The sequence below is a fragment of the Acinonyx jubatus genome, chromosome C1 (genome assembly GCF_027475565.1).
Source record: "Acinonyx jubatus isolate Ajub_Pintada_27869175 chromosome C1, VMU_Ajub_asm_v1.0, whole genome shotgun sequence".
NCBI lineage: Eukaryota > Metazoa > Chordata > Mammalia > Carnivora > Felidae > Acinonyx > Acinonyx jubatus.
In genome coordinates, this window is record NC_069381.1 from 89,837,974 (window position 1) to 89,855,690 (window position 17,717).

Consider the following 17,717-nt stretch of genomic DNA (forward strand, 5'->3'; position numbering starts at 1 on the left):
AGTAAAGCAAGAGGGGAAGGGGTTTAGTTCTGAGACTTTGACATCTGGAAAGGAACGTTTCTCCAGGTTGGGAGCCAATATCACAAAGATCTTCATATATCCCAGGAGGGAATTTCCTAATCTCTACATGGATAACTTTACTTTTTCCCAGAAAAGGACCTTAAAATATCAGACAACACTGGGGATAGAAACTCAGAAGGGGTTTTCTTGGCTTGAGTGGAAAGAACAAGAGGGAGAGGTAAGGCTGAGAGCTGTTTGTATTCAGTGTTGAGAAAGGGGGGGGGGGAGCAGTGAGAAGTGAGAGCACCACTGTGGGTGTTGTTTCTTAACTCCTACTGGCTTCCCTGAAGGTTCTAGTTTCCTGGAGCCCGTCAGGAAGGGTGAAATGGTGAATAGTATCTCCATATAATCAGTATATTTCAATCCTGGAGGAGCATAGACAGGGACTGAATGAAGAGCCAGGAAATGGCCACTGTCTAAGCATGCCTTTAAAGAGTTTCACCCATTAGGTAATCCCTTTTGGCAATGTCAGTGCTTAAGAATAGAGGCAGGGAGAAGGAAAGCAAGGAAAACATAGATTCAGGCACTGGAGAAAGTCAAGGGAAGGAGGATTCACTGTGACCTCTCCGTGTTAGAGGGTCTAGGGGCTGGATGCCTGGGGTTCCTGCCTCCTTTCTGGCTGCTTGGGGGCCAAAGACGGTCTGGTTACAGGCTCAGTTCAACAAACTTCTCCCTCTAACACTCTTCTGACACCCCCCCCCCCCCCCCAGCCATTGCAGAAAACTAATCCCTCTGCTCTTAGCTCTGTGCCTTCATAGTTGGGTGTGTAGTTAGTGACCCAAGTGCTCACAGATACCCCTTTCTTACTCTCTGCTCTGCCTTGACTGAACTTGAGTCAGGCTTCTCTCCTCCCCACCCAACCATGAACGTTAGCTTGCCTGCAAATCTGAGCAAGCACTAAAATGCACAACATGTTTCCTTGTTCGCTTACTCCCCAAATCCGTGGACCACAGAGACGCATTCTTGTCAAACCCCGCAGGTCAGTCATGCCTTCGGTCTACTTCCTCTCCTCTGCCCAACTTTCCCTTGCCGCGCATTCCCCTTAACCGTATCAAGGCTTTTTTTGTTTGGCTTTGAGATGCTTACAGATTTCTGAGATCAGAGCTCTCTCTATATTGCAATAGCCTTTCTTTCTAATTAAAGTGTCTCCCTATCTAAGTCTGGATTTTGTATTTATTTTATTTTTTGATGTTAGCTTGTAGCTAAGAGTGATTTCAGGTAAGTCTGAGCCCCCACTGGTGGGGAATGAAGTCTTGGGGTCGGGGTATTTGCGTTTTTCTCGGGAAAGGCAAGGAGATCTGACAAGCTTTCTTTTGAACTTCAACTTTCCAAAGGGGAATGGATTTCTAAATAAGGAGGTTCAAGGCTGGCGCTCTAGGGGCCGCTGGCAGGGCCTGGGGATTGTTGGTTGAAAAGCTCAGTAGGGATCCCTGCTAGGGGCGAGGGGTGCGCTTAAGGAACGGTTTGGGGGAGGAGAAGGAGCAGCGAGGGATGGGACGGGCGGGGGCTCGAGTGGATGGTACGTGAAGAGTTACTGGAAAGGGCGCTTCCGTGGGCGAGCTGGGGGTGGGGAGGTGAAGGGTGGTCTCAGAGCCTCAGCGCTGGGAGGTCGTGGAGCGGCGGCACGGGCGGCGGGAGCAGCCGCAGCAACAGCGAGCGGGACGGAGTTAGGACCGCTCGGAGCGCCCAGGTCTCGAGGTAGCGTAAGGTTTGCAATCCTTCCACTTGCTGGCAGTTGCAGAAGATCTGCTTTTAAGTGAAACGTTCGAGCCACCCCTCTGAGGGCTGCGGCTTCCCGGGGCTCGCTTCTTTCTCTCTCTCTTCACCGGCCCTCACGCTCACTCTTTAATTTGCACGCACCCCTAAGTTTGCTGAGAGCTTGCTGCCCGCTCGGAGCCGCTCCGGCCAGGCGCCGCGGGCGGGGGCGGGGAGCCCGGGAACCGCAATCCAGAAGCGTCGTGGGCCATGTATATTTCATCAAATGGACTTTGGGTGCGTCGCGTCTCACAGCCATCAACGCTATGTGCAGTGACATTTCTGACTTGAGTGGAGGAATGCGCGAAGGAAGCCCGGGCGAAATTGTTACTAGAGGATCTTCTTGGCGCCAATGCTAATTGTCCTGATTTATGTCCCTTCTGACTAAGCTCAACGTCTTCATCTGAAATAAAATGAAAGCTGTGCCAAGCGGCGTAGAACCGCCCGGCCACTGGTTCTGATCCCCAGGAATCAGGAAATCGTCCTGCAGCTGAAAAAAAAAAATTACAAAAAAAAAAGAAAGGAGAGAAAAAAAATAGAAATAGAAAAAAAAAATCCCCCAGTAAAAGTTTAAGGCGAGAAGTGGCAGAGGCAGTGGCGCGAGGAGGAGCGGAGGAGAGCCGGCAAGCGGGGGACGGGGCTGGCAAGACCTCCCGAAGGCTGCGATTTCATTATTAATATCACTATATTTTTGGAGGGAGAGGCACCTTTCTCATCCTCTCTTCCTCTCCGCCCACCCCTGCTCCCTCCCCCTCATCTACCTGTCAAAGTCACTGATCTTTTGCATTTCGGAAGAGGACGTCAACGGAAAGGAATTCCCCTTCTCGGCGAGGGCTCCGAGAGGGGGCGACGCGCAGGAGGCTCCCCCTCTGGGGCCCGCGACCAAGGTAATTAAGCGGCGGGGAGTGGCGGGCCGGCGCGGGGCTGGGGGTCCGCAGAGTCCTCTCCCACGGCGGGCCGGGCGCGAGCGGGACCCCGGGGCTGCTGCGGCGGCGGCGGCTCAGGTCCACACCCCATCCCTCTTGCTCCCCACGCGCCCGGGAGGAGGCTCGGCGGGAGCTGCCGCCGCCCGCCCGTGCGCCGCCCGCGGGCTCCGCTGCTGCGGCCGCCGCCCGAGGCGCACCCGGCTGGGCAGGGCCGCCGCCCCGCGCCGTCGGTCGGCTCCCGGCCGGCGCAAGGGCAAGCGGGCCACACGGTAAGTGCAGCCGGCGTCCCCCTCCTCCGGAGACCCGCGCGTCTCGTCTTGGCCCCTCTCCCCCCACCCCCAACCCCGGGCTCCCTCCCTCCACCCCCAACCCCGGGCTCCCTCCCTCCCTCCGCCCCCCTCCCCCCCACCCCGCCCCTGCGATCCACAGGCGGGAGGGAGGCTCCGGGTGGGCGAGGAACTTTGCGAAGCGCCTTGAGGAGGCAGCGCGCGGAGTCGCGGCGCGCACACAACCCGCACACTCTCACACCCACACGCGAGTCTTCCTGGGTGTGCGCCCCGAGCGGGTTACGTGTCTGTGAGTGTTGCCTCCGGAGCCCGGGCGCGGGGTCTGTGCCTCGGCGGACGCACGGACGGGCACCCTGCGCGCTCCCCCTCTCACGCGCACACACCTGGCCACACACAACGCGCCAGAGCATTCTTTTTTTCCTTTTGCCAATTGTCTTTGCTTGGGGAGAAAACTTGCCCTCTTGCCGGCCCTGTGGAGCCGGTGGCCACACTGAGAGCTTTTGAAGTCTCTTTCTTTTAATCTCCGTTATTGGTGCGAGATTAAAGCATTACTATCCCATGGTGTGCAGCTGGGGAGAAGGGAAAATTCAAAGAGGGAAAGACTTGATGTAGGAATGCTGTGTGGAATATTTTGCTCAGATTCTTTGGTGGCATGACATTAACCGGTTGGCGCAATCGTCTAGGGACACTGAATTCCTGTCCTATATATGTATCTGTGGATATCTATATATAATACAAATAATCCCGAATATTATTGGGCCCAAAATAACCAATTAAGTGATTCATACACGCGAAAAGTTCGATAAAAAAAGAAACTGCGCCCTCTGCTGTTTATTCTAGTAACCTCACCCGGGGACCTCCACCCTCCACCCCATCCACTTAGGTTGTCATCTTGCAGGGCTTGCAGGAAAATTCCTAGCGGGGATTTTAAAGGAACTTTATTTGGAGAAGTCGGAGGTTGCGTTCCCATCGTCGCATCAGGTATAGATTTCCAGAGAGTAGAGGCTTTTGTTACCCAACTCCCCCTCCATTCTTCTCTGCACTCCGAACGGTAATGGAGCCCCTCGTTATCATAACAGTTTGTCAGTCTTTGGAATGGAAAATTCTGAGTAAGATTCAGAATTCCACCAAGCATATGGCATATCTGGCACTCGTATTGCTCTAGAAATAAGGCCCTATTTTATGACTGAAAACACTAAAAGTTTTCTTATCTTACAGAAATGGTGGTGGTGGGGGGGGACTACCCAGAAAGATCCTCCAACAAAATGCTTTATTCAAATTTACATAATGGTTAAGCTTGTTAGAAAAAGTTTCCCAGAAATTGTCTTTTCCGGAGACGGGACCAGGTTTTTCTGATTTGCCTAGACCTTGAGAGTATCTCTAACCTGTGGGGAATTAGCAACCTCAGATTTCTTTAAGTATTTTGAACTGTATCACTTTGAATGTCTTATCCTCCCCCCCCCCCCCCCCGCCCTTTCTCTTTGGCAGAGGAAAGGCCGTTCAATAACTGTCCAAGATTCTTTTGGAAGATAAGCAACTTTCAGTTTTTCATGAAGATAAAATTTGGGCCTTTGCATGTGGATAAGGATACAAAGGGGAAAAAAATGCATCAAGTGTTTTACACTTAATGTTGTTACAGTTTATAAACGTAAGGGATGTATTTCCTTTTCTCTTCTGGAAGCCATGAAGTGACATCTGTTTCGCCACTAAAGACCAACATGAGGGCATTCAGAATTCCACATACTGGCTATTAATTTGGTGATACTTCCTACTGTGAAATTTAAGAGATATAACCCTAAAATTTTGTAAGAAAACAATTTATTTGCACACAAAGCTTTTTTTTTTCTATTGAAATTTTTGTTTTGTCAGCTTTCACAGGGCACGTGTGTTAAAGTGATTCAGGTTAGCTTTTTTAGGAGGAAGCCAATGTATTTTGCAGTTTCCTTTTGTATATTTGCAGTTGGTGCAACTACTTGTCTGCTTCCATTATTATTCTGAAAAAAAATATGTCAAAGAATTAAACCATTACACATTTAGTTGATATGTTTTCTAAGTGTTGTAAAGATTTGGAGAGTTTTGGAGTTACGAGAGCATCAGGGCGCTTGGAGAGAAAAAAATTCATGCAACTCAGAAAGTCAATTATTGTGTTAACAAAAATGTATGTGTGTGTGTGTGTGTGTGTGTGTGTGTGTGTGATATTATAGGTCAGTAAGAGATGTAGCATACTTTAAAAAAATAATTTCATCTTCAGAATCCAGAGTTTTGTTTCAGAACTTCAGGTGGGTGTACATTTTCTTAAATGTGTGTTTGAAACCTTGGATGTCTGAACTTCCCTATGTAAGAAAGCAAGATTTGCTGTTGTATGGGAATGAAACCCCAGATTTCTTCTAGGCTTAACTGATTCTGAAATAATTTTATGTATTATCCCATCCCCAAACATCCTGCCAAGTATATGCTATCTGATTTCTCTAATCATTCTTCTGTCTGTGAAAACCGAGATTTTTCAAATACGAAGGTGTGCTATTCGGTTTTATTAAGAATCTCATGATAGGCAGTTGCTCATAATACCCAATCAAGAATGAATAAGATATGCCAATGGCGTTGTAATACATGTTAAATTCCTTACATTTTGAGAGACAGTTAGCAAAAGGATAGAAGCAAATCTTTTCCATTAAGATTACTAGGAAATGCTTTCTTCACAACAAATAAATAAATGCAAAGAGCATTCAGTATATCTTAAATGTCTTGTCTAGTCCATCTCATTATGACAGTGTTTGAATCTGCTAATTTTGGTGGGTTATAGAATTTGGGTAATATCTTTATCTCTTTATACTTTTCACTCAATGAAATGTGATGATAGTCCATGTTCTTTTTGTTCCTTCCCATTCAGAAACATGCATATTTATAAAAGTCTTAATGTCTATAAGGAATGAGTCAATAGCTGTCTATTTCAGGTGCCCCTGAAGAGCTGAATATTTATGGAATAAATAGCCTACTACCACCAACCCCACCTCCTAGTGAAATTATATAATAAAATGAATGAGCTGGAGTTAACAGATTTACTGTCAATATTTTCCTCTCAGTTGATGAATTTGGCGATTGTTTTTAGAATATAATTGTCTATAATTTTGATCATTATTACTTCCGTGTAATATTTTGTAAGACTTCTCTTCTAGTGAGGGAAAGGGCCTGTGAAGGATCTTATGCAAAGTTAATCCAAGGTGGAAGGGAATTAGCTACAGAAGCCTGGAGAAAGATGTCTCATGGATGCAAAGCCATGTTATAGCCCATTTTATTACAGATCAGTAATATCTGTCAACTTGAGGACATGACATAATTTTGTTTTTACATTGGCTCTGCACATTTATATACCAGTGAGAGTCTTTGGAGTTCTCATAGCATATTAGTGGTTATTTTTTATCAAAGAGGACTTCTCAGTACTTTAGTGTGTAGGTAGAGATGATGGCATTATTTGAGTACAGTGAGTTTCCAAGATTTGCAAAGCAAAGAACTAGAACTGGGGCTGCCCAGAGCTCTTCTGAAGCTGCTCACATTTAGGTGATGCAGACACCTGATACAATTGAAAGCCCATATTATTTGGCAATCAGTTCAGTTATGGGCCAGAAGGGGTTGGTTTACTATATTAAACCTTCAAATATGTCATTGACTGTCTTTGTCATAATCCATTTGCTTCGATATTTGCTGTGATGACCTAGCTTTTAAGAAGCAATTGATGATTTTAACCTGGTTGAAAGCATAGCCAGATGGGAACCAGTGCCATTAAGACAATAGAGGTTAGGGGGTAAACAATATTCTATTTTCATATCATTTTGTTTTCTTTGAAAACTCCATAATTATACTTTAATGGCAACTTTTCCATTTTGACAGAGGCTTCCTTTCCCACTGTGTGTCATGACAGTTCACAAATTTAATTTCTTACTAATTTTAAACTAAGAGGATTTTCTTTGAAGTGTATGTGGCACTGAAAAAAGTAAGGAGACCTTATATAAAGAATACACACTAGAATACATGCTACAAATACAAAAATTAGAATGAAATTAAGCAATTATGTTAAAGAACAGCTTAGTGACCCTCTGCTCCTGATCTGTAATATGCGTGGTCAATATCTTTTTCTGTGTCAATGGGAGCTCATTAAATGTAAATTCTGCAGACTAACTGAGCCATGCCATATTAGTGCTTGCCAAAGCTTGACATTTTTAATACATTAATAATATGTCTGTAATGTAATGGAAAACTATTAATCACAACTGGTTATGTGCCAGAAATTTAAGCTATAATTGGCTGCTTCTTGTCAAGAATGTCTGTCGCACAGTCCTGCAACTGCCTAATATTCAAATATCTTGCACTCCTCTGCGTTTTTCCTTGTCAGTGCTCTAAATTCGATCAATGGTGTAGTCCATAATTCTGTGTAATGACCATCATTATAATTCTGCTATACTTTAATGAGAATTCGTTCTATTGGGATTGCTGTTGTATCAGGAAACAGTAACAGGCTCACATACATTTCCTTAGTGTCCAAATTTTTCACGTACAGCCACCTGGTCATCCTTTATTTTGTGGTTGTAGTAAGGCAAAATGTGGATAAAGAAAGGGATATAAGACATAAATAGATTAGGGGATAACATTTACTGTTTAACAAAAAAAGTGAAGATTAAGCTCCGAGAGCATTCAAATATATACTTAAGGTCACATTTGAAAAACAGTATTAAAAACTAATTCATAATTTTCACTTGGTTCACTCAGAGCAGTCCATTCCTGGCCTTCAAGATTATATTGTTCTTGATAAATAAGTTGCTAAGTATTTGAAATTAAGAATTGAAGTTAATAAGTTCTAGTCTAGTAGATTTTACCCTTCTGCTGTCTGTTGTGATGCCCAGCTCCCCTACACCCCATGAGAGTCTTCTTGTGATAACAGAGTAGTACACACAGTTGAAAATGCATCTAGAAAATGTGCATGTGTATTATTTTCACAACCTTTTCAGATTATTAATTGTCAAATTGTTGGATGTTTCTTAAAATATCAACTTAAAATTAACACCAAATCTGAAAAAGCAGAAGGCTGTGCTAGCCACAACACATGCTTCTCTGTGATTTTTTCTTTTTAGCTTAAGATATCAAAATGTGCCCAACACGGTATAGTGTAGTCTTTATGTCACAAGGAGGAGGCAGATTCAAATCAGCAGTTTATACATGTTTAGACAAACTGCTAATTATTGCTTCGTAGGAACCCAAATATTCAACACTTTTCCTAATAGAAAATATCACAAATTGCAGCTGGATGATAACATTTTATGAATTGAATATAATGAAAATTGCATTTGCATCCATAAAGCAATTATTATAAATTACTTTGCTATGGAAACACTATTCAGCCATCCCTTGGCATTTCATAGTCTCTGTGGCTTAGTTCATTTTAAGATGGTGCATTATTTAAATATATTGAATTCCTTTTACAAGATTGTTTGAAGATAGTGAACTTCCCTATTTAAACTGCTTAATGTGAATTAAAGGGTCTGTAATGGTATTTTCTAAACTGTGGGCTTTTTTGTCCTTTTCAATTGTTTAAAAAATAGTTAATTATTGGGACTATGACACGATGAACCAACTAATTACACAAATACCTCTTTTTTACACCTGGGTTCCAAATGTTATTTTTTGTTTAGATTTGGACAGTGATCTCTAAAGAGAAAAGTTGCCAGTTAAACTCACCAATGACTAGTACTCATAGTTATGTAGGCTGCATTATCGGTTGACCAAAAGTACTTTTAAACAGTAATTTTTATTTTCTGTTAGAATTAGTGCCATATTATTCTGCTTCATGGCCTGTTAACTCACCCTCAGCTGTTTTTATATGTGCATTTTAAATTGTGCATTTTACTACAGAGCTTTTAGTTTTAAGGCAGCGTATAATATTTGCCTTTGGGACAAATTCTCTTCTGTTACAAAAAGTAAGTGCAAATGCAGATGTAATGGCTATAAAAAGATGTAAGAAAATAGAAAATTCTTATGAAAGGAAAATTTGCTCCTTTGGTTTTATTTTTGAGTATTTTTTCCAGATAGCCAAGTTATCTTTATCACTAAATGCAACTAAACAAAAGAGGCTAAATTCTTCCATATAATGAGCAAATCCAGAGGGACAGCCTTGTGCCAACAATGCCAGTTTTTCACTCGGGCTAACAAAAGCTAAGAAATGTACAAGGAATTTAGAGATTTTTAGGGTCTCTTTGCCAATAGACAAAAGGCATACAAGTAGTTGTCACTTCTTTGTCATTGTTATAAAAGCGTTCATTTTCCCCCATTGTTCTCCTGTAAGATTTTCTAGCATTGCAATCCATGAGAAATGTTTAAATCTAGCTGCTTGCTCTCAGTTTTGTCAAGATGGAAATATGATTTTTGAAGCGAAAACCTGTAACTCACCTGGAACATGCACATCTGTCTTTGTTACGGAAGAGTTAAGTCCTTCGTATCAAAATTCTCCCCAATGTGAATGATTTCTGTGGTTTGCTCATTCTAGCAAAGCATCGGCATAAAGGTTATCCATATTACACCAATTTGCTTTATATTGCATCAACCCTCCCAAATGTCAACATATCAAACATTTTGTAATGCATCGATTCTGGGGCAATAACTTTTACTCTTCCTGTTTCTTAAAGGGTGTTGGTGCCAGAAGGAAAGAATGATTGATGAGAAGCAGACATCGGGCTATAGACACTCATCCTTTTGCTTCAGATACTATCAGTACATCTGAGCATCCCTTGTGAGCCACGAGCACTGAGGATCACCCAGGGTTATCGGATGTACAACGGCAGAGCCATCACATCACTAAATCATCCTTTGCTCCTGGACATCTTTTACAAAAACCAAACTAGACCTGAGTGTAATAGATACGTTCTAGGACAACGAAAAAGCTGCACGTTGTTGGCGATGCCTACCGCACAAGTATGTTAGACTTCCACCCAAATCCTCGATATACCTGAACACGCACAATATCAACCCTTGGCTTTTAGATTTGGAATCTACATTGAAATTTCATCCTCTTTTTTTTTTTTTTAATATATAGACTTACCTACATATACACATATATGTATATGTAAAAGGGACATAGATCACAAATAAGCAAACCCTGCTTTATTACCACAAAGATTGCCAAGAATTTAGAGATGTATTTGTCAAGATTCCTGTCAATTCATGCCCTTTGGGTTACAGTGTCCTCAGTGATGCAGCCCTACCCTTTGGTATGGGGACATTACGATGTGTGTAAGACTCAGATTTACACAGAAGAAGGGAAAGTTTGGGATTACATGGCCTGTCAGCCGGAATCCACGGACATGACCAAATATCTGAAAGTAAAACTGGATCCTCCGGACATTACCTGTGGAGACCCTCCTGAGACATTCTGTGCAATGGTGAGGCAACCCTTTTGAATAGAATGTTTCATATTAAGTGGAGGCATGTCATTTACGTGTACAGATGTGGTAAGTGTGAAAACTCAAGCAATGAGCTGAATCTGCTGGTGGCAGATTGGTGCTAATAGGCTAGCTTTCTTCTCGGTGGAGGTTTGCAGGACCTGGGATTACGATTCGCAGGGTGATTCATGCACTGGAACGTGCCTTCTGCCTTCCTTACAAACTGAAGCTTCCACTGAAACAGGCGTACTGTATATAACTGAGAAAAGAAAGAGTTTGGCTGAGGGTTCAGTTTCAGATTGGAGTCTGGGAATATGATTAGGCCAAATGTCTTATAGTAAAGGATAAAATCCATTGGTAAACCAACTTTAGAAAAACAAAGTTCTCTTCACATGCCTGTATAGGGCCACCCTTGAGGTTCATTGTTCAAGGCTAGGTTAGAGTTCATGGTTTTCCTCATCAGGAAACTGATGTGATGTGGAAGTCCTTGGTTAGGAGGTCAGTGAGAAGAGAAGCAAAGAAGAGAGGAGGTAATGCCTCCAGAAAAGTCTTCTTTGTCAACTCATGTAGGGTCCTTATTTTCAAGGGTCCTGGTTTTCTATGGGTACTTTAAATACGAATGTTGGAATGTTGAAAGCATATTTGCTGAAAAGTAGTGACCTCGGCATACAAATTCAGATACTATCCTTTTGAGAGGCCAAGTTAAAGAATTCATTGTTTTCGTGGTGTACATCAGTCTTTTCCGGGGTGAAAAGTTAAATGTTATGTGAAAGGAGAACTTTGGAGTGACACATGGGATTTTCACTAAGGACATGGTTGAAAGTTTACCTAAAGGTATTAGTCACGAGTTTGGTGATTAAGCTGATGTAAATGAAGGTGCTAGAGAGTCCAGATAGTGTGTTCATTTGGTTTATGTCATTTTTTTTTTTATTATTACAGGCGGTCTTTATTTGGTAGAGGAATTGTGATCCCATTTTCTCCCACATAACAGATATAATCATATGGCAGATTTTAATAGTATTCTTATCTGACTTTATTATCTTGAACCCGGCCTGGCATTTTCAGGATAGTGAAACTATTAATCAAAGTAGCATCTGTTCACAGTCCCCAGTGAGTTAAATTAGCATAAGATCATCTTAGACCTAGCACTGTGGAAAAGGTTTTGTAACAGGAAACAATTTTGAGCAATAAAGAGTGTTTTTACCTAAAAGCTAACGGCTTGCCATTTTTCAGAAGTGCCTTTGGGGACTGGTTTGAATTATAGTCTAAACCTGATTTTGTGGAGGGTGAGAAAAAGATCTTGGCTATTAGGTGTCACAATGACTAAAGTGCCCTGAAAGACTAAATATTTCAAAGAGAGGACCCGTCTCTCTGGGAAACAGGTATGTGCTTTGCAAAAAAAACCAGAAAAAACAAAAAACAAACCAAAAAACCAAAAAACGTACATTTTAGAAACCAGAGACTTCTAGAAGAGTACTTCATTCAAACACATTAGCAAAACTATAATAAATCTGTAAAAGAGCAGGGACATTTGTTGCCTTTGCGTAAGGTCTTTGATAATCTCTCATAAAAGGTCAAATTTAAGATCTCATTGCAAATTTGGAGTGAAATTGCTGTGCAGGTGATAAGTTGTGCACTCCTCACAGCAGAGAATGAGTTCTGGGCCAACTCTTCATATTATGAAGAACACTCTAGCTCTATATATTGGTTTGCATGACACTTGTAGCAATATGCCTCTTCTGGAATTGTTTAATAATTTACAGATTGAAGTAAAAAAGCAGACATCTTTCTGCAGCGTGCCGTTTCCACTTGCATAGGTCCTGTATAGTGTGTTCAACCTGTAATTTAAATATGCAGCTTTCCTGATCTCAGCCCCTGGCAAGAAAAGGCAAGTTCGGCACTGTTCCTGTCCTTTTGGGGAAGGGTTTATTGACTGGGTGTCTTTAGTGTGCTTCTCTTTCCGATCATGAGTGGGAAAGGGCACATTACAGAACTTCTCATGCTTCTCATGCCTTTCACAGCACATGGTGTAAGGTCTTTAAGCAAGTCAGTTCCCTACCAGTTCCCTAGCTATGTGATGTTAAAGACCAAAAGAGAAAAAAGAATTAAAGTGATATCCCTCAACTTTCTCAAGTGCAATAATATGTATACTTTGTATGTTTACCCCAAGATCCACAAGACCGCCTTTTCAAAGGCTACATCTGAGTATGAGGCAGATATTTGGAAGCCTTGGTGCATGTAAACTTGTCATGGAGCAGAAACGTTTTTCAAGGGAGAGTGTACGATTTGTGCGATGTTACCTATCAGTGCCTAATTTGGACTCCTCAATATGCATATGATTGGCAGGACAGATTTAATAATCTATCCTTTAAGCACATACTTTGGGGCTATTTGTATGCATATTATATGCCAAGTCAATGATAATGGCCTAATAGGGCAACACTTACTCTCTGTAGTTTTGGATTTTCCATAAAACTCTTTAGTGTAAGGGTTCCTGACACCAGTCTGTAAAGCTGTCTCAGGATGCTGTCATATCAGACCTGTTTAGGTGCTCCCTAGCCCAAGGTCTAATGGGAATCCATAAAGTCATTTGTGTTATGATTTTCACACTTTCCTCCTTGACACACACATCCATCCCTTCCTGCTTCCTCAGAGTCGTTATGGCCCATTACATCAGCGTTGCTGCCACATAAGCACAATCACTACTTATATGTAAATGTTTGCTGCAAAATGGTTTCAGAAATCACCTGCTCAGTTACTGACACCGTTATTAGCTGTGAGTATAACAATTCTGAACACTAAGGGCACATTTGGTGAGAGAAATACCCTGAAATTCCCCTGGCTGATTTGTATAAAGTTGAAGTTCATTGGCAATGTGTTAAGAGTCAGTGTTGCCGCTTTCTGCACTTGCTCCATCATTATGTGGCTGTGACTATCCAGGAATGCAGCATATAGTTTATGGTGAAATTTTAGGGAAAAAAGGGCCACGTGATTCTGTTTGACAGATCTCGGCTTGCTAACCCAGATGACCTGTTTAATAACTCTTTAATATATAGTGGTTTTAAATTGCTGTATATTAGTACTACCAGTATTTGTGAACATAAATTTTATGGGAGAACTCTGCCATTCCTATTCATGACAGTAAAATAGGGGAAACATATACACATATACACACATCTATATGAATTGTGTATATTGAGACTAATATATATGAATTGTATATGTTGAGACCATACATCTTCTTTTTAATTTAATGTATTCTTTTTAAGTTGTTGGTGGCCCAAGAAATATCTCTGCTAAGGAGGAAGAATCTGAAGCATAGACGCATAGATTAGGCTTTTTGTTTTTTAGGCTGGGGTAATATGTTAGTATAGATCATGTCCTTCTTCCAGCCACATAAAAGCTTCACATAGCACAGCTTTGTCAGAAAACACGGATCATCCAGTGACGACAATTTGTTTCAATTTGCATAAAGAGCAAATAGGATGATCTGAACCCGTGTGTAAAGCTGAAGTGACAACACAAAGCTATGACTTGTTCTTTGTGTTTAGACAAACTTAGCTGTCATATCTGCACGCAACACCCCAGTGGCTTAAAAATGGCAAAATTATCTGCAATTATCTCCAGCCTGCAGCTAATTTTCTGGATAAGTTAAACAGAAGCTTTGAAAGGAAGCCCACAGACGGAAGAAGTCATGTGCGTTTGTACAATTGATGGTGCAGCAGTGCTGATGACTGTGGAAATGGGAGCCCTTGAGAGCTGCTGTGGATTTCAGAGCCAATCAAAACTAAATTAGGAAACAAAGATTATTAAAAAGTCTTCTGTGCATGTAATTGTGGCATAATATTATGAGGTGGACATTAAGTGTTTCCCTTGGAGACCCTCGGCATCATGAATGCAGTGCACCTTTAATTACAAGTAGACTCATATTACTAAAAAAAAATGGAGAAAATAAAGTACTCTGAGGTGTAGTTAGCAATACCCTCATTATGTTTACTGAAATAATTAAAAGAAAGGATGTAATTTTTCTAAATAAAATGTCAGAATTTGAAATGAAAATGGATTTTCTTTAGGAAATTTACTAATGTGTGCCCCTGCTCTTGATAGGCGTTTACTCAAGTACCATAACAGGCCTATTAATGATCGTTCCATATTGTGCTATTTCCAGATAGACTCCTATTAAGAAAAAAAATACCTTAATTATTGTAAGCATTGTGGATAGACCATATTTCATTTTGTTCAAATGGAATTTAGGAAAGTAGTGGAAAGCCTTTGGGTTTTATGATTTTAACGGAACCCAGCGGGATGGTGAGGGGTAATGCATAGTTGCAGGGCAATCCAGAACTTAAATTTCGAATTTGACATCAGTGCAGGTTGCCATCTGGTGGCTATCAGGTGGCCTCTGAGAAATTAGTTTGATAAACTGAGTTACATTTTCAGTGACAAGGCATTAATATCAATTTTCCAAAAACTGGAAATGATATCTGATAATCAAATAATCTTAAAATAACTCTGTTCACATGAAATGTAATTCAATAAATGAATGAAGTTTTAATAACAGTGACATCTTTCATTTGAACTGATTTATCCCTTAATTATCCCAGAATGGAATTTAAAAAATAAAAACCATCAGTCCCTTCATTACTAACACTTCATTGTTATTTAGTTCATTATTTAGACTCATTTCTTAGAAAAGTTTAATTCACGTTTGAAATGAATTCAGTTTCATGGAGATCAATCTTTTTGATCTATCACTGTATCAAGTATTTCCTTGTTGAGGAGCCTACCATAGCTCCTTATTGTCTGTTGCATCAAGTCTAAAGTACTGTAGCTGGGTTTTAAATCTGGTTGTATTCAACCTTTTTTCCCATTCCCACTAGGACCTTGTGTATGGCACCTTCAGGGGACTTATGGCTAATGATCTGATTGGGAGGGGGCTACTGCATTTGGATTGAAGTTCAGTGGCATGGCATGAACAGAATATTATGGGGAGGGAGCTTGGGAGGGAGTTGGTAAAGATTATGGTGGGGCTAACAAAACTTAAAACCACATCATGTCACTGAATGTTCTCAGATAGTGTTCTCTGTGTTTGCAAGTGCCTCTGTCTGTGTTGGGCTGAGGCTTCACAAGTAGTATTCCAGACTACTGAATGCAGAGTGAAGTGAGCAGAGTCATACAGCACATGCAAAACTGAGAGGTGGTGGTGTGAATCAAAGTCAAATAACATGTGTTCCCTGCCTCCAAAGGAAATCAAGGAGTCCTAAGAAAAATGAATAAAAAAGTAGTGTGTACTCAGAGGCTGGGGGAGCAGAGCAGCAAAGCCAGCATTCAGAATTTAAAGGTGAGACATTATTTTGCTGCATATCAAAGGGCCACTTGGAGAATACTATCTGGTAGCCAAGTGCCTGATGCTCAACAATGTCTGAAAAAGATAGAAAAAGGCTGGGTGGGTCAGATGCAAGCACAGTGTTTAAATGACAGCCTAGTGGCCTGGTTAAGGGTAGAATGGCTCCTTATGTCTGGCAGGATGGAATAGGAGGGAAAATCATAAAACGTGTTGAGTTAGACCTATATATATGCCATATATATAAATATGCATATACACATGTGTGTATATATATGTAACATACATACATAATGTATATGTATGTATGTATTTTTTTTAACTTAGTTGATGCTGGAGTGTGCTAAGATAAGCATGGCTCATCTACCTGGAGCTCCAATTTTACACAAAGATTAGGAGAAGCATTTAACTGAATGCACAAATGCAAGGTCTTTAAAGATGAAACACTCCTCAGTCCCCCAAGGAGTAATCTTATCTGCTCTCTGTGGAGGGGAATATCACTGAAAAGTGTGAAAAGCAACATCCTAAAAATACCATAGCCCTTCCAGATTGTTTTAGGGTCTCTCAGGCATATTCTCCAGACTTTGGTGAGGTGGGCTTGCTCTCCGAGCTTTGGGACTGTACACGGGTCCTAGGCTGGCATCTTGATTGTCTGATGTTGAAAACTAGTGTCATCACACAGGAAGTCCCTCATCTCATGTGTTTTCTCTGCGAGGACAAGCAGAGGACATTCCTCTTGCTTGGAATCGTCTGTGCTTCTCTGCACTTCTGTTGATTCCACCCATCCTTCAAGGTCTGTGTGTTTCTTTATGTGTACTTCCTGCCAATTTCAGCACATATCATTTTGTTGACTGAGTATATATGTTAGCCCTGCCTGTGTACTGCACTGTGTGGTACCGTTTAGCACTTATTACGTCTTACTGATTAATACACCCACATGCACATTTGTGTGTTTATTGTATCCTGATTCTTTATCTGGATCACCACTCTTTAAATGAGATGATATGTAAGAAAGCCTACCGGGACTCAAAGAGACTGTGCATTATATTGCTTTCCTACTTCATAGCATTTAACATATTCCTAGGGAACAAATAAATAATAGCATGCTTTTAATTGATTAATTGATCAGTTGTTTCAATGTAGTATTTGATTTTCTAGAATGTTTTCTGTTTCTTGGGAACTTTTATCATGAATCTGTTTCCTCTGTAAATTAAGAAACAACTGGAAAAGTTTGGCTGCTGTACTTGGGCAGCTTATGATGATGTTCTCAAGAGAGGTGAGAGAGGCAAAATCTACTCACAGTTCCAACACTGAAAGCATTTATAAGGGATTTTTAAATTCCATTTCTCATTGAATCTTTGAAATGTATTTTTCCAAATAGAAAATTTGGAAAAAAAAATTAGAAGAGCTTCACATGCAACACTGAAGTGATTTTGTCATATTTCTTATGAGTCTCTCTCTCTAAATATATATTTTGTTTTACAAAATTGGAATCGTATCACATACATTTTTTTCATCTTTTTTTCCCATTTACTGCTACACTTATAGCATTTACTTGTATCATTATATATTCTTAGGAAATATGGTTTTGATAGCTATAAAGATCTGATTATGTGGATATACAATATTTTATTTAATTACCCTCTCACCTTGACAGCTTAATGTTCTTATCTATTGGTTATATATTATCGGTTACATGCAGTGGTGAACATATATCAATGTAGTCTTTTTTATTGAACATATCCTTCTTCTCCCACATTCAAAACTTCCCATATTAAATGCACATGTTAAAATTTTTTTTTAATGTTTATTTATTTTTGACAGAGAGAGAGAGAGACAGAGCATGAGCAGGGGAGGGACAGAGAGAGAGGGAGACACAGAATCCAAAGCAGGCTCCAGGTTCTGAGCTGTCAGCATA

The 17,717-nt window shown here is 41.0% G+C and overlaps 1 protein-coding gene across 6 annotated transcripts in view; it reads left to right on the forward strand.

The window, feature by feature from the left end:
* The first annotated feature begins 1,640 nt into the window (after positions 1-1,640).
* NTNG1 (netrin G1) overlaps positions 1,641-17,717 on the forward strand; it is a 334,602-nt gene continuing 318,525 nt past the window's right edge. Inside the window, exons 1-2 of one of the 6 annotated variants that reach the window (XM_027058454.2) lie at positions 1,641-2,702; positions 9,703-10,455. In XM_027058454.2, coding sequence (XP_026914255.1) covers positions 10,210-10,455 — 246 coding nt within the window. In that variant the 5' untranslated portion in view covers positions 1,641-2,702; positions 9,703-10,209. Of the gene's footprint in view, positions 2,703-2,804; positions 3,011-9,702; positions 10,456-17,717 lie in introns of those variants that run through there. The other 5 variants (XM_027058458.2, XM_027058459.2, XM_027058460.2 and 2 more) reach the window with 5 other exon arrangements.